Raw genomic sequence first — 25,689 nt, 5'->3', positions numbered from 1 at the left:
CTGTTCTCTTGGTCAGTATATCTGTTTTTGTATCAATATTATGCTGTTTTGGTTACTGTGGCTTTGTAGTTTCTGAAGTCTGGGAGGTTATGCCTCCTATTTTATTCTTTTTCTTTAGGGTTGCTTTAGCAATTCTGTGTCTTTTACGGTTTCATATAAATTTTAGGATTATTTGTTCTGGTTCTGTGAAAAATGTCATGGTTAACTTGATAGGGCTCACATTAAATCTGCAGATTGCTTGGGTAGTACGTTCATTTTAACAATACTAATTCTTCTAATCCAAGAGCATGAAATCTCTTTCCATTTCTTTGAATCATCTTAAGTTTCCTTTATTAATGTTTCATGGTTTTCAACATGTACATCTTTCACCTCCTTTCTCAGGTTTATTCCTAAGCAGTTTACTTTTGGGGGGTGTGATTTTAAAAGTTTTTTTTTTAACATTCTCTTTCTGATATTTCATTGTTAAAGAAATGCAACTGATTTCCATATGTTAATCTTGTATCCTGCTACCTTGCTGAATTCATTTCAGTTCTAGTAGTTTTTATGTGGCCTCTTTAGGGTTTTCTCTATATTGTATCATGTCTTTTGCATATAATGACAATTTTACCTCTTCCCTTCCAATTTGGAACTTTTATTTCTTTTTCCTGATAGCTGTGGCTAAGACTAGTGGGAAGACTTTCAGCTTTTCACTGTTGAATATTGTATTGGCTGTGTATTTGTCATAGCTTTTGTTATGTTTAGATATGTTCCATCTGTACCCACTTTGATAAGAGTTTTATCATTAATGGATGCTGAATTTTGTCAGGTGCTTTTTATGCATCTGTTGAGATAATCATGTAGGTTTTATCTTTTCTTTTGTCTATGGTGTAGCACATTGATTTGTGTATGTTGAAGCAACCTTGTGAACTTGGGTTGAATTCTACTTGGTCATGGTGTATGATCTTTTTTATGTGTTATTGGATTCAGTTTGATAATATTTTGTTGAGAATTTTTCAATCTATATTCACCAAAGATATCAGCCTGAAATTTTCTCTTTTGGTTCTCTTTGTCTGGTATTGGTATCAGGGTGATGGTGGCTTCTAGAGTGTCTTTGGGAGTTTTCCCTCAATTTTTGGAAGGATTTGAGAAGGTTCAGTATAGGTTCTTTGTGTGTTTGGTTGACTTCATCTGTGAAGCCATCTGGTCTCAGACTTTTGTTTGTAGGGAGTTTTAAAATTACAGATTCTATTTCACTTCATGATTGGTCTGTTCAAATTATCTATTTCTTCTTGACTCAATTTTGGTGGGCTGTAGAAACTTCTCCATTTCTTCTAGGCTGTCCAATTTGTTGGCATATTATTGTTAAATAGTTATTCATAGCATTCCCTTATGGTTCTTTGTCTATCTGTGGTATTGGTTGTTTATGTCCTCTTTTCATTTCTTATTTTATTTGGGCTCTCATTTCTTCTCAGCAAATGTGGTGAGAGGTTTGTCAATTTTATTTACCCTTTCAAAGAACTAGCTCTTGGATTTATTTTTCAGTTTTTCTCTATTGCTTTTAAAGTCTCTATTTATTTCCTCTCTGATCTGTATTATTTCCTTCCTTCTGCTGACTTTAGGTTTTATTTGTTTGTTCTCTTATTCTTTTAGGTTGTAGGTTAGGTTGCTTGAGATTTTTCTTGTTTTTTGAGGAAAGCCTGTATCACTGTGAACTTCCCTCTAAGAACTGCTTTTACTGCAACTCATAAATTTTGTGTGGTTGTGTTTTTATTGTCACTTGTTTCAAGGTATTTTAAAATTTCCTTTGATTTCATCACTGATCACTGATATTTTAGTGACATATATTACTAGTCTCCAGGTAATCACTATTTTCTCATTTCTTTTCCTGTGGTTAGTTTTTAGTTTCATGTCATTGTTAGAAAAGTGCTTGAGATAATTTCTATAATTTTAAATTTGTTGAGGCTTGTTTTCTGCCCTAATATGTAGTTAATCCTAGAGAATGTTCCATGTGCACTTGAATATGTATCCTGGGGTTTTTTTGGATGTAATGTCCTGAATATATCATTTAAGTCTAACTGTTCTATTGTATCATTTGGGATCTCTGTTACACCACTGACTTTCAGTCTAGAAGATCTGCCCATTGATGTGAGTGGGGTGTAAAAATCTCCTACTGTTACAGTAGTCCTGTCAATTTCTCCCTTTATGTCTGCTAGTATCTGTTTTATGTAATTGAGTGCTCCTATATTGGGTACATATATGTTGATAAGTGTAAAATCCTCTTCTTGCATTGACCCTTTTATCACTCGATAGTGTCCTTTATCTTTAGGATCTTTGTTTTAAAGTCTATTTTGTTTAAGTATCACAACCCCTGCTTTCTTGTCATTTCTGTTTGCATGAAATAACTTTTCCCATCCCCTCACTTTCAATCTATGTGCGCCCTCTGCCCTAAAGTGAGTCTTGTCGACTGGTTTCTTTTTTATCCAATCCACCACTCATGTCTTTTGATTGGACCATTTAGTCCATTGACATATAAGGTTAACTATTGATAGATATGTATTTATTGCAATGTTAAACCTTGTTTTCCCCTTGATTTTGTATTTCCTTTTTGTCCCTTTATTTTTCCTTTTGTGGCTTGATGATTTTCTTTAGTAGTATACTTATGTTCCCCTCTTTTTGGTTATTTTCTGAATCTACTGTGTGTTTTTGATTTCTGGTTACTTTTTCAGGCATGTGAACCCCTTCCTATATCTACTTGGTAGTCGCATAGGCTCAAACACTTTCTGGGAAGTGAAAAAACAATCTACATTTTCTTACTCTCCTCTCCTGCACTTTATGACTCTAATGTCCTGTTTTACATCTTCACATTCATCTTTTTGCTGTTCATTGTGGTTATCATCACTTTCGCATATATATTTTTTAATCTGTGTACTGGCTTATTTGGGCTTCCCAGATGGCACTAGTGGTAAGGAATCCGCCTGCCAATGCGGGAGACATAAGCGATGCGGGATGGGTCTCTGGGTGGGAAGATCCCCTGGAGGGGAGGGCATGGCAGCCCACTTCAGTACTCTTGCCTGGAGAATTGCATGGACAGGGGAGCCTGGTGGGCACTACTGAAGCAACTTAGCACACTTTGGGTTATTCAGGTGACTTGCTTTCCAATTGTGATTTTCTCTTCCTAATAGATGCTTACTTCTTTTCTATTTAGAGAAACACTTTCAATATTTCTTTTAGGATAGGTTTAGTATTGTTGTCCCATCACTTCATGGCAAATAGATGGGGAAACAATGGAACAGTGAGAGGCTTTATTTTGGGGGGCTCCAAAATCACTGCAAATAGTGACTGCAGCCATGAAATGAAAAGACGCTTGTTCCTTGGAAGAAAAGCTATTACCAACCTAAGCAACATATTAAAAAACAGAGACATTACTTTGCCAACAAAGGTCCGTCTAGTCAATGCTATGGTTTTTCCAGTAGTCATGTGTGGATGTGAGAGCTGGACAATAAAGAAAGCTGAGCACCGAAGAATTGATGCTTTTGAACTGTGGTGTTGCAGAAGACTCTTGAGAGTCCCTTGGACTGCAAGGAGATCCCAACAGTCCATCCTAAAGGAAACCAGTCCTGAATATTCATTGGAAGGACTGATGCTAAAGCTGAAATTCCAATACTTTGGCCACCTGATGGGAAGGACTGACTCATTGGAAAAGACCCTGATGGTGGGAAAGATTGAAGGTGGGAGGAGAAGGGGACGACAGAGGATGAGATGGCTGGATGGCATCACCGACTCAATGGACATGAGTTTGAGTAGGCTCTGGGAGTTGGTGATGGACAGGGAGGCCTGGCGTGCTGCATTCCATGGGGTCGCAATGAGTCAGACACGACTGAGCAACTGAAGTATTGCTGTATTCTTTTAGTTTTTGCTTGTCCAAGAAATTCTCTCTCTCCTTCTATTCTAAGTTATAATCTTGCTAGGTAGAGTGTCTTAGGCTGTAGATTTTTCCCTTTCAGGGCTTTGAATGTATCTTGCCACTCCCTTTCTGGCCTGCAAATGTTTCTGTAGAGAAACCAGCTTAACAGCCTTATATGGGGGTTCCCTTGTAATTAACTCTTCTTCTCTTCTGCCTTTAGCATCCTCTCTTTAACATTTGCCATTTTTATTATAATGTCTTGGTGTAGGTCTGTTTTGGCTTATCTTGTTTGGGACCCTCTGTGCTTCTTGTGTCTGGATAGGTTTTCTTCTTTAGGTTTGGGAAGTTTTTAGCCATAATTTCTTCAAATACATTTTCAATACCCGTTTCTCTTTCTTCACCTGCTGGAATGCCTCTTAAGTATAGTTTGGCACACTTTACCCCATAGGTGTCTTATATTGCTTTCATTTAAAAAAATTGTGTTATATTGGAGTATGATTGCTTAACAATGTTGTTTCAGGTGTACAGCAAAGTGATTCAATTATACATACACAAGTATCTATTATTTTTCAAATTCTTCTCCCATTTAGGTTATTACAGAATATTGAGCAGAGTTCCCTGGGCTATACAGTAGGTCCTTGTTGGTTATCTGTTTTAAATATAGCAGTGTGTACATGTCAATCTCAAACTCCCAGTACCTCTCTTTCCTTCACCTTGCCATCTGGTAACCATAATTTGTTCTCTAAGTGTATAAGTCTGTTTCGTAAGTAAGTTAATTTATATATATAATTTTCTTTTTTTTTTTTTTTAATTTGGCTTTCTGTCTACAGTCCTGAATGGGTGACTTCCAATATTCTATCTTCCAGGTCACTTATTTGTTCTTCTGCTTTAATCACCCTGCTATTCATTGCCTTTAGCTCAGCTTTCATCTTGGCAAATGAATTTTCTAATTTTCCTTGGTTCCTCTTTTTAGTTTCCAGTTTCATTTTACAGTTCCTCTGCATTTCTGTCAATCATCTTTCTTAACTCCTTCAGTATCTTCATTATCTCCTTTTCAAAATTGGTGTCTATTAGTCTGAAGAGGTCTGTTTCATTGTTCTTTCAGGGGAATTCTCTTGGTCTTTCAACTGCGAGTGGCTCTTCTGTTTGTTCATTTTGCTTGTATTTCTCTTACTCTGTGAGTTTAGGAAAAACAATAATCTACTGTGATCTTATAAGGATATTTATATGTGGGAATGCCCCTGTGTAGCTGGTGAGGGTTTAATATATTTGGTGTGAGGGCTGTGTTTAGTGTGGATGCTTGTCTCCTCTTTTCTTGGCATGTGCTGGCCATCTTCCCCTTGATAGGGGGTATGCAGATGAGGCAACTGGTCCCCTGTCCTGGGGTTCTTGGCGGCAGGGGTAGCTCATGCATGCCTGCAGAGCACGTGATGGGGTCAGCAGTAGTTCCTCTCCTGAAGCCTGAGGGGTGGCAGGGACAGCAGCTTGCAATCATTCCTGGAGCTCCTAGCCTAACGTAAGTTTAGGGATTAGACAAAGCTCAGGTTGGCTGAGCCTTCTCTCAGCAAACACCCTTCCTCCTGGGCCTCATCACATCACTCACTGAGCCTGGAACTTTCCCTAAAGATCTTTCGGGGTTGGGGGCTGGATCAGCCACCCCACTGCCTCTATGGGCAACGGGGAACGCACAGTCTGCTCCTTTGGGCTGTCACTGCAGTAAATGGTACTGGTTTGTTGCAAAGGCAGCATCCAGTTTCAGAACAAGGGCAGGCTTCACTTCACCCAGACAAGAGGGTGCTGAGTGGTGCTGTTGCTCTCCTGCGTAACCTTCAGGCACCAAGAGATGAGGTGGCTCCGAACTTACAGGAAAACAAGGACACAGCAACCAGTCACTGTGCCATTCAGAATGCTGGGATCCCTCCAACCTGCAGCACATGCTCTGGATCTTGTCTTTCTGGTCCCACTGTGAGCTCTTCAGGGGCAGAGAATGGGTCTTCAGCATCTTTTACCTGCATCCTTTACGTGGCCAGACCTGACATTTGACAAATAAGTGAATGCATTAGTTAATGGATGGTGGGGGGTGGTGGTGGGTTCAGACTATGTATCTGCCTACCTGAGTGATTATTTCACATAATGCGCTTTGAGAATTCCCTGAAAACACATGCCCTTATTTCAAAAACTAATTCTGAAAAGTAGAAAAGATGTTTCCCAGCACAAAAGTGACTCCATCAAAACTGTCAAACCCAACGATGCATTAAATTAATGCATTCAATCCTTCATTCATTCAACAAACACTGAATCTTCATTACATGCCAGGCACTATGCCAAGGGCTGGAGACAAGAAGAGAAATAAGATACAGACTCTCACAAAGCTGGGCATCAATCACTTCTTTATAAACTTCCTATTGTGGTTGTAACGTGTGGCCAGTGTGGAGAAGGTCTGTACAGAATGGACCTCTGCTCACTGCCTTGAGCCTACACAGTCCAGGGGGCACACCCACAACCTGTTCTGGGACCACCCACCAATTCCTCTTTTCTCCTAATTTCTGCCTTTTTCTCTCTTAGCCTGTCAAAATCTCAGGCTGAAATACTTACTGAGTCTTTGCAACTAGTGAATAATGTTTATTTTTTGTAAGGCAACCTTAAAACTAAAATAGAATTAACTAAAAGATTCTTTAAAGTTTTATAATTTTCAAAAGTTTTGCACACATGGCTTTATATAATCCCATAATAACCCCTTTCCCACCCTATTCCTGTGTTGACTCTCCCTTCCCTCTCCCTACTGGTAATCACTAGTCTGTTCTCTGGATCTATGAGTCGGCTGTTTTTCTGTTTTATTCACTAGCTTGTTGTATGTTTTAGGTTCCACATATAAGGGATACCATTCAGTATGTATCTTCCTCTGACTTATTTCACTTCACATCATGCCAAGTCCCTCCACGGTACTACAAATGGCAAAAGTTTCATTCTTTTTTTATGGCTGAGTAGTATTCCATTGTGTGTAAGCATATTCTTTGTGTGTGTACACTGTATCTTCTTTATCCATTCATCTGATAAGGGACACTTAGGTTGCTACCATACCTTAGCAATCGTAAGTAAGGTTGCTAGGAACAAAGGAGTGCATGTTTCTTTTCAAATTAGCATTTTGGGTTTTTTTTGAATATATATCCAGGAGTGGAATTATTAAATCATATGATAGTTCTATTTTTAGTTTTTAGAGGAATCTTCATACTGTTTTCCACAGAAGCTTTTCCAATTTACATTCCTACCAACAGTATATGAGGGCTCCCTTATCTTCACATTCTTACCAACATTTGTTATTTGTGTTCTTTTTGATGATAGCCATTCTGAGTAGCATGAGGTTGATTATCTCACTGTGGTTTTGATTCTCATTTCACTGATTACTAGATCTGGCCTTTAAAAAAAAAACCCTAAAATGTATTTCTTTTAAACCTAAAGCTCATCAACTCAACACATATTTATTACATATATAATACATTTAGGATAACTTGAAACTCTTTAAGTTGCTCAGTCATGCCTGACTCTCTGTGATCCCAAGGACTGCAGCACACCAGGCTTCCTTGTCTTTCACTGTCTCCTGGAGTTTGCTCAAACTCATGTTCATTGAGTCAGTGATGCTATCTAACTATCTCATCCTCTGTAACCCGCTTCTCCTGCCATCAGTCTTCCCCAGCATCAAGGTCTTTTCTAATGCGTTGGCTCTTTGCATCAGGTGGCCAAAGTGTTGGAGCTTCACCATTGGTCCTTCCAATGAATATTCAGAGTTGATTTCCTTTAGGATTGACTGGTCGGATATCTTTGCAGTCTAAGGGACTCTCAAGAGTCTTCTCTAGCACCACAGTTTAAAAGCATCAGTTCTTCAGCGCTCAGCTTCTTTATGGTCCAACTCTTACATCCATACATGACTACTGGAAAAACCATAGCTTTGACTATACGAAACTTTGTTGGCAAAAGTGATGTCTCTGCTTTTTAATACACTGCTTAGGTTTGTCATACCTTTTCTTCCAAGGAGCAAGTGTCTTTTAATTTCATGTGCAGTTACCATCTGCAGTGATTTTGGAGCCCAAGAAAATAAGTCTCTCACTGTTTCCATTGCTTCCCCATCCATGTGCCATGAAGTGATGGGACCAGATGTCATGATCTTCATTTTAAGAATGTTGAATTTTTTTTTTCAGGCAAGAAAAAGAAATTTGTTAGATGGTAAACGAGAGGGTGATTGGCCCTTAAGGAGAAGAATGTTGAGTTTTAAGCCAGCTTTCACTCTCATCAAGAGGCTCTTTAGTTCCTCTTTGTGTTCTGGCATAAAGGTGGTGTCATCTGCATACCTGAGGTTATTGATATTTCTCCTGGCAATCTTGATTCCAGATTGAGTTTCATCCAGCCTGGCATTTCACATGACGTACTCTGCATATAAGTTAAATAAGCAGGGTGACAATATACAGCCTTGACATTCTCCTTTCTCAATTTGGAACCAGTCTGTTGTTCCATGTCTGCTTCTAACTTGCTTCTTGGCCTTCATACAGGTTTCTCAGAAGGCAGGTAAGGTAGTCTGGTATTCCCATCTGTTTAAGAATTTTCCACAGTCTGTTGTGATCCATATAGTCATGGCTTTTGCATAAACCTTCACATAGTAAACAAAGCAGAAGTAAATGTTTTTCTAGTATGCTCTTGCTTTTTCTATGATCCAACAGATGTTGGCAATTTGATCTCTGGTTCTTGTCTTTTCTAAATTCAATTTGTATGTCTGGAAGTCCTCTGTTCATGTACTAATGAAGCCTAGCTTGAAGGATTTTGAGCATTATCTTGCTAGCATGTGAAATGAGCACAATCGTGCGGTAGTTTGAACATTCTTTGGCATTGCGCTTCTTTGGGATTGGAATGAAAAATGGCCTTTTCTAGTCCTGTGACCACTGCTGAGTTTCCCAAATTTGCTGGCATATTGAGTGTAGCACTTTAACAGCATCATCTTTAGGATTTGAAATAACTTAGCTGGAATTCCATCACCTCCACTAGCTTTGTTCATAGTGATGCTTCCTAAGGTCCACTTGACTTCACACTCTAGGTGAGTGGTCACAGCACAGTAGTTATCTGGGTCATGAAGATCTTTTTTGTACAGTTCTTCTGTGTATTCTTGCCACCTCTTCTTAATACCTTCTGCTTGTGTTAGGTCCATACCATTTCTGTCTTTATTGTGCCCATCTTTGCATGAAATGTTTCTTTGGTACCTCTGATTTTCTTGAAGAGATCGCTAGTCTTTCCAATTCTGTTGTTTTCTTCTATTTCTTTACACTGTTCATTTAAGAAGGCTTTCTTATCTCTCTTTTGCCTTTCACTTATCTTCTTTTCTCAGCTATTTGTCAGGCCTCCTCAGACAACCATTTTGCCTTGTTGCACTTCTTTTTCTTGAAGATGGTTATGGTCACCACCTCCTGTACAATGTTATGAACCTCTATCCATAGTTATTCAGACACTTGATCAGATCTAAGCCCTTGAATCTATTTGTCACTTCCACTGTATAATCACAAAGGATTTGATTTAGGTCATACCTAAAAACTAGAACTCTACAGCCATAGAAATAGTCCCCATCTTCTATCTAAATATGGGTCCTAAATTGAATTTTTTTCTATGGATAAATGTTCTCGGGGGGGAAAGGGACAAATTGCTCTTCAATGTGTTATCCTTTTATTACTGAGTAAAGCCTCAAAGTATCAAAAATATGTCCCAGGTCCTAGCACTGTCTGACACAGACAATCTTTAAGCCCAGTTTCCATAGTCTTGACTTTATTCCATAATAAATAGTTGATTCTGGGTGGTCACTTAGGGGACCAGTGGTCCCCACTTGCCCAGGACTCAGGGGTTGGCAGAGTCCCTGCAAAGCAGAGGGATGATAAACTCTCCTTGCCACCAAAGTTCTTCTCTCAGAAATGAAGACACTTAAAATACAGTGAAACCCAGACATAAATCACGTTGCAAGTTCAAGGATTTCATTGTAAAATGGATTATTCCACACACTCCATGCCAATGGTGATATATACCATTTTTGCTAGTGTACAAGATTATGCATTTTGGTCTTGTACCTCAAAATATTCCTGTTGGAGGCAGACTCTGACAAATGTTAGGCACCTACCTTTTTTCCATGCATCCACTAAGATTCCTTTCAGGACACTAAGAAGGTTTGCTAGGAGACTGAAATAAGTGCTAGTCACTCAGTCATGTCCGACTCTTTGCGACCCCATGGACTATAACCCACCAGGCTCCTCTGTGCATGGGATTCTCCAGGCAAAAATACTGGAGTGGGTTGCCATTCCCTTTGCCAGGGGATCTTCCTGATCCAGGGATCAAACCCAGATCTCCTGCATTGCAGGCAGATTCTTTATCATCTGAGCCACCAGGGAAGTCCCAGAAGGTGACCTGGTTAAATTGGGGGTGCGCTTCCTACCCTGGCCCAATGTGTTACTTCTTAACTTCCACTGTCTCACATCAGGACTAGAGCTTAGGTTCTGAGCAGCACAAGGCCACCCCGGACTCTTTAAGGAACAAGAACATCATTTCACATTTCATTGTCCAATGAGAAGCACCAGCATGGAAATATCCCATGGCCAGCAGCCCTCCTGGGACCACCGTGAATTCCAATCTTAGCTCAACCATGAAGTCTGTGACTATGGGGCAGTTAGCAACCATCTTCCTGACTGTTTCCTCATCTATAAAAGGAAGTTAATCCTATCTGCACTTAGGGGGATGAAGATCAGAAATCCAACCAAAACCCAAAACCATCCAAGCGCTTGACATAAAGTATCGATGGAGCGCATTTGTACACATTTGTTAACACATACACACACAAAATGCACACACATGCTTCAGAATGGCAAGATGCTACTGACACAATACCCAGTGCTTTTCAGAAATATTTCTTTTATATAGAAACACAGTATTCATTTAGTAAGAAACTTTTCACCATCTTATTTGAACAGATTCTCTCCTCCCAAGGTTTTTGATTGAAAATGCAACATTATAGCATGTTCTATTATCATTATTGTTATTTTCCATAACATTTACCACCACCTTTCCTTCTCCCACATAGAATATCACCTAGTAGAAGTTTCCTAAAGGAGCCACAGCACATTCATGACAAAGACAGAAAAGAAAACCATTTTTAATCTCTGCTTTCAGGCAGGATGATTCCACTCAAACAATGCAAATTTAATCAGCTATGAAACTGAAAAATGGAAACCAGCCCAAGTGAACACCATGGCTATGATCATGAACACTCCCAAGATGTGAGGGAAGAGGAGAGAAATGTCTGCCTCTTCTTCCCAAACTTCAGTGTAACTTTATTTAAAAAAAAAAAATTATAAAAAGGTATCCTCCTGCCTTCATGGTGTGAAATTTGGGTGTTTTCTCAGGACCACGTGTGGGCAAGTGGAAGGCATGTACTTGTGCAATGGGGAACTGTAACCCCTCTGAGACCTCTTTGTACCTGGACAGCAGACTTTCTGATTTTCAATCTTGGCTCATTGCAGAAGAAAGAAGGGTTACATCCCTCAGGGGGCAGAGGAAGAAAAACACAGCCGTCTTCAGGGCACATGCCTGACTTTTAAGTCCATACAGGTGTCCGTTCACGTTGGTGATCTTGGCTCACCGAGTTTTCAGTATTCTGCAGACCTCCCTTCACACAGTCCCTCCCCGGAAGTCTTCTGAGTGTAGTTAATGTGTTTGAGAACAGTAAGGTCACAAGTCAAAGGATTGGGGGCTTCCCAAGGCACAGCCATCTTGGGTGTATTCTGGAAGACAAGTCATCTCAGCTTCCCCGTCTCACTTCGGGAGCAGACACTCAGGTTCCCAATATTCAGATTTCAGGGGCTGGAGATCATGCCAGGAAAACAAAGACCCGGATGCCCAGAATGCACTGTCTCTGCAAGTGCTGGCACTTTCTCCACATACCTCCATGCCACCCAAATGTCCTATAAAATATTAAACCAACTGGGCATGGCTGATTTAATGGTACAAAAAGGCTTTATAAAAATACTCCCTGCACTTAAAAAACAAAAACAAGAAAAAAATGCATGTAAACATCACCTCTAAGTCACTGGAGAACTCTGGAGTCTTTATCTTGTCTGTCTAATGATTCGCAGTCTTAAGTGTTCAGCATTTTTTTTTTTTTTTGGTGGAAGTATCAATCCATTTTTTTCTTATTAACAGAGTTCAGAGTCTGAGGCCGCCTTTGATTATGAGCTTGTGGTTTGATTGGTAGGAACAGAATGATCAGGAGACTGATGATGTGTAAGTAAAAGTACATAGACCTAGGAAGAAACATACACACTGTATTTCAAATGAGGATATGCAAGGGAAATGTCACATGAAGCAATTACATCATCCTTTGGCACTGCAGACCTAACCACCCTCAGGCTTGCCTTGATCTACTCCACAGATAACTCCCTACAGTGGCTGAGCAGGCCAAGGATGGACCAAAACCTCAGAGCTGGGCAGAGCAAACCAACTAGCCCGTCTGCAGACAGACACGTGGTAATATCCCACTGATGTTATAAGCATATCAAGAGCATTAACCCCACAGCTAGAAACTCACCATATTAAAAGTATAAGGATGCATGGAATGCAAATTCAAGCCCTACCCTATGTTCCCCTAACACAAAAGCAACTGACACTTCAGCCAGTGTGCTCCACTAAGTGTCAGGGGTTCTTGTATACAGTATGAGCCCAAAGAGTCCAGATTTCAAAGCCTACCCCATGACTCAATAATTTTCATCCAAACTAGAATACGTTTTATTTTTGAGGTCTGTGGACTTCCAGCCTAAGTGTGGTGCTGGGCACAGTGTGGATGTTCAGTAAATCTGTACACATCAATGAGTGAAGTAATTAGTAACAGCTTTTATATGATTGCTGTATATCCATTTGGAAAAACTGAACTTTCAGTTTTGAAGAGAAGAAAATACTGTTAAGGGGCAGAAGACCCACAACTGATTTACATCTCATTCCCCAGCTTCGGTGATCATAAGGTCGGGTCAACAGAATAGTCGAGAGCGCCAGCAGAAGCAAGCATATCTTCTCTTCTTTCAATAAGTATGTACCGTGTGTGCGCTCCGCTGCTCAGTCATCTTTGTGACCCCATGGACTGTAGCCCACCAGGCTCCTCTGTCCATGGAATTTTTCAGGCAAGAATACTGGAGTGGGTTGCCATTTCCTCCTCCGGGGGATCTTCCCGACCCAGGGATCAAACCCACATCTCTTACATCACAGGGGATTCTTTACCCCTGATCTATCTGGGAAGCCCACCTAGAATGTAGGAAGGATTAAACTGGGATCTATAAAAAGACAAAGACTCCACCCCTTCTTTGGGGAATGGAAAAGACCAGTACAGACAGAATAGTAGCAATTTAGCCAGCAGATGGGTGAACAGCCACAGGTGAGTGGTCATCTGACTTACTATTTAAACTAGGACATTACTGAGAGTGAAAAACAGTTCAACAAGGAAACACTGGCTCTGCAAGTATAAGCTGGGATTCTCATAGGCACATCCGAGGCAGAGACAATTCTAGCTTTCAGGGTCTGCTCTCCGAAAACAGACTTTGTTTTTGCCTTTTGCCTGAATCATTTACATGTGGTCAAATCTACCCTGGAGCAGTTATGTTAGATTACAATCGAATATTGTGAAAGTCAAGGGGTTAAAATTTCCTTTTCAACCTCCCAGGAAGGTTTAGTAACCTATTCTGACATTCCATACTTCTCTCCAGTGTTAAAGAACCCTTCATCTTTTTTATTATGGAAGAATTCAGTTAACATTTATATAGTGTTCTAGCACTAAACTAGATGTCCAGATATACAGATGAATAGGGCACAGTGATCTACAAAAACTCCTACACAAATTCTCACATTCTCATACACTGAATTTACTAAGCATTATCTAGTTAAAGACAACTTAGGAGATTTTGCTTTTGAAAATGATTTCAGAGAAGGGTTCTGCTCTAGACAAAATATTTCTGTCCTCCTTGAATACATATGTTGAAACCCTGACTTCCAATGTGATGGTATTGGAAGAAGTAGCCTTAGGGAGGTGATGTGGTTTAGAAGAGACCATGAGGGTGGGTTCCCCATGACGGTATTAGTGTGTTTATTAGAAAATAACAGGAAATCAGAGTGTGAGCTGTCTCTGTCCTTCTCACTGTCCCTCAACCCATCTTTTCGCTGTCCCTGTCTCCATCAGTCTCTGCTATGTGAGGACATAGCGAGAAGGCAGACTTCTGCAAGCCAGAAAGAGCTCTCATTGGAAACCTCATCTACTGGCACCTTGATCTTGACCTTCCCAACTTCCACCACTGCAAAGGAAAAAAAAAGTCTATTATTTTAAGTCACCTAGTCTATAGTATTTAGTCATAGAAGCCTGAACTAAGACAACTTCATTCTTTTTTTTTTTATTGGATTATAGTAGATTTACAATGTGTTTCAAATGTGTGAAAAAGTGATTCAGTTATACATATATTCATTCTTATTCTGTCCTTATATAGATTATCACAGAATATTGAGTAGACTTCCTTGTGCCATACAGTAGGTCCTTGTTGGTTACCTATCTTATATATAGTAATATGTGTTAACCCCAAGCCCCTGATTTATCCTCCATACCCCCACATTTCCCCTTTGGTAACCATAAGCTTGTTTTCAATATCTGTAAGGCTGTTTCGACTTCATAATAAGTTCATTTGCATCATTTAAAAAAAAATCAGATTCCACATGTGGGTGATATGGTATTTGCCTTGGTCTGGCTTATTTCACTTAGTGTGATGATCTCCAGGTCCATCCATGTTGCTGCAAATGGCATTATTCCATTCTTTTTATGGCTGAGTAACGTGCTTAGTCGCTCGTCACGTCTGACTCTTTGCAGCCCCATGGACTGTAGCCCACCAGGCTCCTCTGTCCATGGGGATTCTCCAGGCACGAACACTGGGGTGGGTTGCCATGCCCTCGTCCAGGGGATCCACTGTTTATGTATATCTACAGGGACCACATCGTCTTTACCCATTCATCTGCTGATGAATGTCTTGGCTTCCATGTCTTGGCTATTGTAAACAGTGCTGCAACACACATTAGGGTTCCTTCCTCTGCAACTTTCTGGGAAGAATTGTTGTTAACTCCTCTCTAAATGTATGACAGAATTTGCCTGTGAAGTCATCTGGTCCTGAACTTTTATTTGTTGGAAGATTTGTAGTCACTGTTTCAATTTCAGTACTTGAAATTGAACAGGTCTGTTCTCTTTCTTCCTGGTTCAGTCTTGGAAGGTTGTACCTTTCTAAAAATTTAGCCATTTCTTCTAGGTTGTCCATTTTATGCACATATAGTTGTTTGTAGTAGTCTTTTAAGATCCTTCATATTTCTGTGGTGTCAGTTTAATGTCTCCTTTTTCATTCCTGATTTTATTGATTTGAGTTCTCTCCCTTTTATTCTTGATGAGTCTGGCTAACATTAATCAATCTTGTTTACATTCTTAAAGAAACAGCTTTCAGTTTTTTTCCATTATTCGTCTCTATTTCTGCTCTGATCTTTCTTTCTTTCCTTCTACTAACTTTGAATTTTGTCTGTCCTCTTTCTTTCCTTTGCTTTAGGCCTGAGGATCACAGCTTCGCTTCTCATGTCTGCCCTCTAGTGGCTGATGTTGGTCCTGAGGTTTGTGCAGGTTTCCTTGTGGGTGGAGCTGGGTCTTGTCATTCAGGGGGTCAGGATCTTGTCAGTTCAGTTAACGTTCGACTCTTTGCGACCCCATAGACTGCAGCACGCCAGGCTTCCGTGTCCATCACCAACTCCCAGGGCTTGCTCAAACTCATGTCCATCGAGTCAGTGAGACCATTCAACTCATCACTGGATGGCATCCTCTGTCCCCTTCTCTTCCTGCCTTCAATCTTTCCCAGCATCAGGGTCTTTCCCAATGAGTCAGTTCTTCGCATCAGGTGGCCAAAGTATTGGAGCTTCAGCTTCAACATCAGTCCTTCCAGTGAATATTCAGGACTGATTTCCTCTAGGATGGACTTGCAGTCCAAGGGACTCTCAAGAGTCTTCTCCAACACCACAGTTCAAAAGCATCTGTTCTTCAGTGCTCAGTTTTCTTTATAGTCCAACTTTCACATCCATACATGACCACAGGAAAAACCATAGCTTTGACTACATGGACCTTTGTTGGCAAAGTGATGTCTCTGCTTTTTAATATGGTGTCTAGGTTGGTCATAGCTTTTCTTCCAAAGAGCAAGTATCTTCTAATTTCATCGCTGCAGTCACCATCTGCAGTGATTTTGGAGCCTAAGAAATAAAGTCTGTCACTGTTTCCCCATCTATTTTCCATGCAGTAATGGGACCAGATGCCATGATCTTCGTTTTTTTGAATGTTGAGTTTTAAGCCAGCTTTTTCACTCTCCTCTTTCACTTTCATCAAGAGGCTTTTTAGCTCCTCTTCACTTTCTGCCATAAGGGTGGTGTCATCTGCATATCTGAGGTTATTGATATTTCTCCCAGCAATCTAGATTCCAGCTTGTGGTTCATCCAGCCTGGTATTTCGCATGATGTACTCTGCATATAAGTTAAATAAGCAGGGTAACAGTATACAGTCTTGACATGCTCCTTTCCAGTTGGGAACCAGTCCATTGTTCCATGTTTGGTTCTAACTGTTGCTTCTTGACCTGCATACAGGTTTCTCAGGAGGCAGGTAAAGTGGTCTGGCATTGGTTAGGATTGTGTCAAGGGGTGTGTTTAGAGGTGGCTGTGTGGCTGAGACTTTCCTGGTGGCTCAGACGGTAAAGAATCTGCCTGCAGTTCAGGAGACTGGGGTTCCATCCCTGAGTTGTGAAGATCCCCTGGAGAAGGGAATGGCAACCCACTCCAGTATTCTTGCCTGGAGAATCCCATGGACAGAGGAGCCTATAACCTTGGCGGGCTACAGTCGGTGGACTTGCAAAGAGTCGGACAACTGCTAGACTAACGTAAGGACAAGGTGACCTCAGTCTGGCTGCTGATGGGTGGGGCGGTGTTCGTAGCCTGCTGATTGTTCTGTCTGAGGCATTCCAGCACTGGAGCTGTGGGTCGTCGGTTAGAGCCAGGCCTTGAAGCCAAAATGTCGACCTCTGGGAGAGGTCAGCATTCTCTGGGGGCTTCTGCTGCCACTGTCCTTACCCTTGCCCCGGCCCCGTGAGCCACAGCCAACCCCTGTCGCCACAGGAGAGCCTCTAGGACCCACAGGAGGTCCAGTCCCAGCTCCTGTGGAGTTTACTACTCTGGGCTGGCTCCCAGGGTGCACAAAACCTTGTCTGTGCCCTCCCAGAGTGGACTCTGTCTCCCCCAGTCCCGTGGAGCTCCAGTCCTGTACTCGGTCCCCACTGACCTTCAAGGCCAAATGCTCTGGGGTCCCTCCTCGCAGGGCTGGACCTTCACGCTGGGGAGCGTGATGTGGGCTCAGCGCTCGATCTTGTGAGGGAACCTCTGTGATGTAATTATTTTCCAGCCTATGAGCTGCCCACCTGGTGGACATAGGACTTGACTGTGAAAACACCCCTCCTACCGTCTCGTGTGGCTTCTTTGAATATATCATTTGGGGTAGATTCCAGTCTGTTCGGTCGATGGCTGTTCCGCACTTAGTGGTGATTTCCTGGGGGGAAGTGAGCTCAGATCCTTCTACTCTGCCATGTTCGTGGAAACACAAGTTCTTTCATAATACAGTCAAATGTTCACTTGGGGCTCACTTACAACTACAAGGGAAAAAATCAGACTAAAGCAGGATTCTTAGTCACTACAGATTGAAAAGTGACGAGACAGAAGAAAAAGCCCGTCTGACACTTAAAAGTCAATCAAGGAAGGGTATCCTGAGAAACGGATTTGCATACGACTGCCAATCATCTCCACTTCCTGAGATTACCCCCTAGAGAGGAACAGATCTGGCCAGACCCATCTCCATTCATTTCTTCTGCCAGAGAGTCTCCTACCAGTTTCTGAAAAAGAATGGTTTTAAAAAGATTCTGAAAACACTTTTGAGAGGCAATCTATAATAGCCATTGGTAACAGCTATGCAGCTGTTAATCTGATTTTAATTAATTTGAATTTTAAGTTGAAAACTGTTTCTCAGTCACACTACACACACTTCAAAAGCTCGGTGGCCACATGTGCTGGTGGCCAACCTACTGGATGGCATTTCAGTCACTGTAGAAACTTCTACTGGACAGAGCTGACCTAGGTAGGGAATTCAAATGGTATACATAAGCATAGAGGAAAACAACGTACCACTTAGGCTGAATTACTTGAAAGTGACAAAAGTGACAGAAATGTCAATTTCACTCTAAACAAAGGTTTGTGTGCGTTTTAAGTAAAGTAGGTTGTTTTTAAAAAGCAATGGAAATCTCCCGAGAGTGATCTGGACTGAATGATTTCTTTCCCTAAAGCTCCTGCCTACATATAGAATTCAGCATGCTTAGTTGGTTAAATGCATGTGATCACAAACAAATCACCACTTGTGTGTGACTCCCAAGTGATAACATTCTTCCAAAGTATTTTCTCCTACAGAAACTTTTAGTGACTGCACTCCTCTTGCTGTTTAAAACAAAAAAACTTTGCAAGTGACACTTGGGTTTTGCTGTGTGACATCTGTTAAATTACTCACCCTCTCTGAGCCTCCATGGCCATAAATAACAGGGATAGTGATACCTACCATTCTCTCCTCGGCTCACTGCTCTACCTCGGATTGGTTCTACACTCTTCCCACACATGTTTCTCAGGGCTTCTTCCTGTTACAATGGAGCTTCTCTGTGCTGCTCCCAGGGTTTGCCGCACAACCCGCAGTGCTCCAGCCGCCCCCTCAGCACCCACCCCCCCCACACTCTATACCTGCTTCACACTCCCATGGTGCAGCCTCCAGGAAAGAAAGCTCAATGCTTTCTCTCAAGAGTCAGATTCTTGTTACATGCACCTTGTACATGGGACATGGTGCAAAATCTTTGGACCATTCATTCAAGGGTCTGATCTTGGTGGGTATTTATAAATCTGTCAGTTATTTCCTATCACTTCTATCAAGCTGTCTCCTCCAGGGAAGCAGGAATGAGCTCTTTCGTTCACCCTCCCAGTCCCAGTGTCTAGAGCAGTGCCTAGCATGCCGTGCTGTGCCAAGTCGCTTCAGTTGTGTCTGTGCAACCCTATGGACTGCAGCCTGCCAGGCTCTTTGGTCCATGGGGTTCTCCAGGCAAAAATACTGAAGTGAGTTGCCATGCCCTTCTCCAGAGCATCTTTCCGACCCAGGGATTGATTAAATGATATCGAGTTGAATACAGGCACTTCTGCTATAATATGACACACATATTCCTGGAAAAAAATATTGCATCTAGCAACATCATGTGCCAGGGCTGGGGTGGGTATGTTTCGCCTCTCCCCAGTTCCTGTTTCTTTATCTGCATAGTGACTTAGATTTTCCAAACACTGGGGGAACCCTCAGCCCCAGCCATCTGACTTAGGAATGCAAATCAATGTGTCTCAACGCCTGTTTTAAAAAAAAAAAAAACCTGTTTAACATAATTCCTTGTTTATTTCACAGTTCCACTTCTTTATAAAAGGTCATCTCCTCACTAGCAGCTCTCTCCTCTTTCTTCTCTCCAAAGAAATGGGGGAAAAGGACCCAGGGTTACCAGTTAGAAGCAGACACCTCAAAACCTATGAGACTTTTTGTAACCTGAGCGCTAACAATTAGCACCCAAGCCCAAAACTTGGACAGCTCAGGAGGATAGCTGGACTGGGCTTAAAGGCTGCTTCAGAGAGTGTTAAAATATACAAGATAATAAAGGGCAAATGCTGGCTGGAGGGCACTTAGATAAAGTGAAAGTGAAGTCACTTGGTCGTGTCCAACTCTTTGCAACCCCATGGACTGTAGCCCACCAGGCTCCTCCATCCATGGGATTCTCCAGGCAAGAGTACTGGAGTGGGTTGCCATTGCCTTCTCCAGGGGATCTTCCCAACCCAGGGATCAAACCCAGATCTCCCACACAGCAGATGGACGCCCACCAGGGAAGCACTAAATAAGGGGAAGAAAAATAGAACAGTGAGCAAGTGGGGCTGCTCGGAGGGAGGGGGCATCGGAGGGAAAACCAAGGTGGTGCAGGCTTCGGGGGTGGGTGCCTCTGGAAAGAGGGAGCCTAGTGCAGATGGGACGGCTCATGGCTCCTACTTCTGTAGCAGCTGAACTGAGGGTTTTTTGGCCGAAGATTATAATTCTTTTCCCACTATTCCTGCATCCCTTGTCTAGAAAAATCTTTATATAAACCAGTTCAACTTCCATCTGGACATAACTCCTACGACCTAACTGGAATTACAGAAACAGACTTCAACCTGGAAACCCTGATGCCTGTACTGAGCAGTGAGAGTATCTTTGGTCAGTCCTAACCAGTGTGTCCAGTCTCTGATGTACCATAAGGCACGTTTGCATGTCTATTTCCAAGCCACTTTTCTGACCGTAGCTATGGCCCAAACTTAACCTACAAAAGTCCCTGCAGATCAGTAAATGACGCAAGTCACTATTTATCAAGTACAGACTACAACCTCAGACACTGGGCTGAGCCCTTGCACGTCTGCCTCATTCAGTCCTGACAAAGGTGATGAATTCTATTCTTACCTTCATTTTACAGTTGAGAAAACACAGGTAGAAGAGGTTAATAACTTGCCAGAGGTCACATAACCATTTCTCTGAGAGTAGAAAAATATGGCTAATTCAACAGAGGAGTGAAACAATAAAAGTAATCAAGAGGTTTGCAGTTCAGCAGGAAGGCTGGTGTCTGAATACAAGGGCCTGACATCCTTTCCCTAAAGGCCTCGTCCGTGGGGTGAATCCAGCTGCTGCCTGCTTCTGTCCCTCCTGGGGTGCCCCACGGCCTCCAAAAGAGCCTAACCCCAGGAGAAACAGATAAGGGCAGTGAACTCACCCTCTGAGCTTGTAATCCAGACACATGCCTTCGGAATTCGCTACCATAAGCATCCCTTACTTACATCAGGAATGGCTCAAGGGCCACTCTGCCCCACCTGTGTTACTGTTTGTCTGTTGGCATCTCCAGGACAGACACTTCCTCCTAAAGCTTTCTCTAGGCATTTTTCCATCGAAACCGCACATGGAAACTGTCAGTACTGGCTGATTCAGCTTACCAGCTCCTAAGTCAAACACAGAGGTTACCAGACAAGTTTTCTACAGAGCAATCGTGAACAAGCGACACTTACTTGTATAAGCTGATGGTGGGTTCCACGGCCAACATAACGAAGGGGGCCACCGTGTAAGAGACGGCCAGCTGAGTGACAGCCCAGGTGACTATGTCATAAACAACCTTGAGGGCTTTTGAAGAAAGGAAGTAATGTCTGTAGTTTTTCCTCACCTGCTTGCCAAGGAAGTCGTGGGGTGGGGGTGGGGGGTGGGGTGGGGTGCAAAAAATAAAAACTTTTATTCCATGCATGCATGTAGTATATACTTCAGGAACACAGGAGATAAAAACTACCAACCATCTGAGTTCTATTTTCAACCAAAAATACCATTCTAGTTTTGTTATTTTTAAAAAGTACACATCCATTCACTGTAGAAAAATGTTTAAAGAACAACTAAGCAGAGTCAGATTTTTTTTAACGTTTCCCAGAAAAGCATTGTTGAAGAACCCTTTCAAGTCTCCTTTCTATTCATACATATTCATATTTACATTTCCAATGGCACCACTAGATGGTTAGCCTGTTTTTTCACTTAGCAACATAACGTGAACTTTTTTCTATGTCAGTAAATATTAATCTGACACAAGTTTAATTATGGGAAACTCTGTAAACAATTCTGTGATGTATATCCTTGTAGAAAAGTCTCTGCACTGTGTCTTATTTCCTTTGAATAATGGTGAAATATAATAGTGTAATAATGAGAGCTACCATTTATTGAGTGCTTACAGTATGCCAAGCCTGTGCAAGATTTTTATGGGTATCATCTCTGACTCTCCCCACGAGCCTATCATGTAAGCATCATTATGCCCATTTTAGAGACAAGGAAACAGAACTCTTTGAGATGAAAAATGGTGGGTGTCAAAAGATTTGTAGGTCTTTGGACACAGAGTTGGTTCCAGAAAGACACCCGATTTCCAGATGCCAGAACCAAAGACAGAGTTGAAACAATGGCTGGTTTAAAGGCAGGTCAGCCCCAAAGCAGGAAAGCCATCCCAGGGCTGCCTAGCGGGGTAAGGACTCTTCTTGGCTCTAAGGTCCTCTAGACGGAGGCTGGAGGGCCATCCATGGGCAGTACTGAGAAGCACGTGAGAGATTTTATTACGTAACTTCCTGGGCATTTCATAACTGTTTGAGTTCATTCTCCCTTCGGGGGGTGGGGGCGGTGGGAGGGGAATGGAAACACTGTTCTATCAACCCTCTCTCCATCTCTTATCCGACTCTTTGTGGAAAACATTCCAAGGTCACCCAACAGGCTTTATATACTGGGTTGGCCCAAAAGTTCATTTGGGCTTTTCCAAAAGATGTTACAGAAAACCTCGAACAAATTTTTGGCCCAACCTAATAAATCAATGTTTTTATACCAATTAAGATCAACTGAATGAAAGACATTTTAAGAAATAATACTCTGAATGTATTAACAAAATTCTAGCCTTTGTCTTTCCATCTGTTTTTTAGTTTTATGACCCAAGTTGGTATATGAATGGGAAAAAAGAAAATGCTTGCTTTCACTGCACAAGTATGTACAATATATACTGTTATTGTTCTTGTTTAGTCACTAAGTCATTTCCAACTCTTCTGCGACCCCCATGGACTATAGCCGAGCCAGGCTCCTCTGTCCTTGGGATTTCCCAGGCAACAATACTGAACTGGGTTGCTATGAAACTTTAAACTGTGCTAATCAGAATAATCAATTATCCATCTTGTTCACACAACAAACATTTATATAAATAAAATATTGGGTCAGCTAAAAAGTTGCATACAAATTTTTCTACAAGTGCTTAAGGAGAAACTCGAGAGAACTTTTTGGCCAACCTAATAAAAACCCCATGGGTGAAGAATTTTGTTCACTGTAGTAGCCCAGCACCTACTAACATATAAAAGGTCTCCTAAAATATTAATCGAACAGATGAATTCAAGAATGAGTCAACAGCTAAAAGAAATGCGAAAGAAATCCTACTCTACCCGCTTTCTCCACTGAACAAACAGGAAGATGTTATCCATTTATACGAGATGTTTCCCGTTTACACTAGATGTTGTCTCTATTCCCAGCAGTAGACCAGGAGTAGGGACCACATCCCTTCTGTTCTCCATTTTTCCCTCCAGTATCCATCACAGCACTTGGCATGTAGGAGGCACTCAATAAACATATTTTTTTAAAAATAAAACAGTGAATAGCTTTGTTGGGGCTCCTAAACCCACATCTAAAATACCAGCTCAACAAATCTCATTAAAAGCTCCTGGCACCTGAATCACTATCAAGTACTGAAATGAAATAAAATTCAAAGCTCTGTATCTGACAGTTAGAATACACTGGCTTCTAATTACTTTGGTACATGTTCACCTCATTGCTGAGGACTTTTTTTTTAAAAATTCTGTCATTATTCTTGCTCTGCAGCCAGCAAATCACAGGAACAGTCTAGGACAAACTGAAGCCTACTCCTAAAACCTAGAGAACTAAATTTATAAAAGTCACAAAGGATTTTACACAAACTTAATTTAATTGGATCAAACATGAGACGTTAGAGATATCTTTAAGAGAACAGTTCCTGTGGCTGCAATTTTTACAACTGCTCAAAGATCAAATTATTTTTAGGTGTAGGATTATGAAGAGAGACATTATGTATAGTATAAGCAAAATGAAGTTTTATGGAATCTCCATGGATGAATAACAATAGTCACCTGTAATTAGTAGCCTTTAATGATTAAAAATATTTTCATCTCTTAAGGTACTAAACATTGTTCCTAAAAGTCCTTTTGCTTTGTAAACACTCCCTATAAGTAATATGAAAATGAAATAGTTAACCATTTTATGACCATAAGTTTCTATATACTGAAATATTTCTCTAATGGGAAGACTTCTGTTGATTTCTAGAAACATCACTCCCACCATGGTCCCCAACCTGCTGGGCCCTAAAAGACAACACACATACAGGCATCTGATTACTAAGGAATAACCAAAGGGAGCTTACCGTTCTGGCTGCTAGAGTGACAAGGATTCCAGTTAAGAAGGTGAAGTAGTACCCAGGGTAGACACCATGCCATAAGGCAGACAGGATGAAGGTCAGCACGGTGGGGTACCAGGGAACCCGCTCGTAGCACACACTGAAGACAGGAAGGTACAACGAGCCACAGGTCAAACATGTCAGGGATTTTTACCGACACCTGCATCTTTTTGGATCCAGTCATGCAGAATCACCTGATGATCCATTGAGGGCACGCCTGCCTAACCCTCATCAGGGACTTACAGTGTAGCCCAAGCAGCCTTGAACTCTCGTTTTCTTAAACACTAAGAGTCACGTCCGACTCTCTTGTGACTCCCAAGGATGATAGCCCGCCAAGCTCCTTTATCCATGGGATTTCCCAGGAAAGAATACTGGTTGCCATTTCCTTCTCTAGGGGATCTTCCAGATTGGAAAAGTGCCCTTGGCTCTAAAACATTTAGAACCAGATAAGGGTCCTCATTTAGTGGAATTCATTTACTTTCCACACTGGCCCCAATGCCACCTTAAAAAAAGCAAAAACAAAACCACTGCAGCCTTCTCATCTCTCCTGGGCATGACTCCAGCACAAAATCAACACACCAGTTACAGGGCCTCTTCAGTTCTCAGTGTCCACAGGATTCCAATCCATGGATTTGCCTTAAAGAGTGAGGGCGTTATGAGACTCCAGGAACTGCCAGTCGGTACCCTGGAGATCTCTGGCTTCTTGGTTGTTTATTAAAACTTCCTCCCAAATCCAGTCTACAGATTGACAGTGGTACCCTGGGGAACAACTACATGGCTTCCTAAATGAGACAGCCCAGATGAAAAATAAATCCCAACAGTCAAAAGTAACCAAGTTAAAACCAAACTAAGGATCACGGCTGTCTCTTTATGGGAAGAAAGGGAATGTATTTGAGGAAAGAAACAAGGGTGGAATTCCATGTGAAATATTTCTTCTTGAAATGAGAGGTACTTTGCGTGGGTGTTTGTTTCTTACCTCTCTGTACCTTCTTGAATGAATGAAATATTCCATTTTCTAAAATGATTTTTTAAAAATATTTCATTTTTAATATTTATGTTCACATAAAAAATATTTATATAGAACAAGCTCCTAGTGGAGACCATAGGATTCTCAATACACTGGGGTCATTCAATACACAGAAATAGAGGTTTATGCTAAACTGATTCACAAAATTAATAGCAATAATTTAAGGGCAAATTTTCAAAACGTGCATGTTCAGATTAATTGCATGAGTGTACTTTGGCAGAACTGTTATGCTTTGTCTCTTCTTTGACCCCAGTGTTTTAACAAGATGAAAAATGCTACTTATCAAAAACAGTAGAACTGACAATTTAATATTTTTATACTCTCTCTGCACTCATGTAATAGGAATATTCATGAGCCAGAGTCTGCTGCTTCGAGGATAGCATGTCATTAGTTCCATAAGAAGTAATATTTCTAATTTTGGAATGTGTAGAAAAACAAAAGGACAGAGAAATACCAAAAATACAAAGTTAAAAAGCATCAACATGTGGGGGGTACCATAAAGTTTTCAATGCTAAATAGCAGTCTTCCGTGACGTGATATTGACA

At 41.4% G+C, this 25,689-nt stretch overlaps 1 protein-coding gene across 6 annotated transcripts in view; it reads right to left on the bottom strand.

The window, feature by feature from the left end:
- Positions 1-10,796: 10,796 nt before the first annotated feature.
- MBOAT1 (membrane bound O-acyltransferase domain containing 1) overlaps positions 10,797-25,689 on the bottom strand; it is a 114,581-nt gene continuing 99,688 nt past the window's right edge. For 5 of the 6 annotated variants that reach the window (XM_060403771.1, XM_015102825.4, XM_060403770.1 and 2 more), the window contains 3 exons: positions 24,085-24,217; positions 21,140-21,291; positions 10,797-12,204 (listed from right to left, as the gene is read on the bottom strand). In XM_060403771.1, the coding sequence (XP_060259754.1) occupies positions 12,078-12,204; positions 21,140-21,291; positions 24,085-24,217 (412 nt within the window). In that variant the 3' untranslated portion in view covers positions 10,797-12,077. Of the gene's footprint in view, positions 12,224-21,139; positions 21,292-24,084; positions 24,218-25,689 lie in introns of all 6 variants that reach the window. The other variant, XM_042237316.2, reaches the window with a different exon arrangement.

This window comes from Ovis aries, chromosome 20, assembly GCF_016772045.2.
Source record: "Ovis aries strain OAR_USU_Benz2616 breed Rambouillet chromosome 20, ARS-UI_Ramb_v3.0, whole genome shotgun sequence".
Taxonomy (NCBI): domain Eukaryota; kingdom Metazoa; phylum Chordata; class Mammalia; order Artiodactyla; family Bovidae; genus Ovis; species Ovis aries.
Note: the sequence above shows the minus strand (reverse complement) of the source record. Positions and strands in the feature narration are given on the sequence as shown.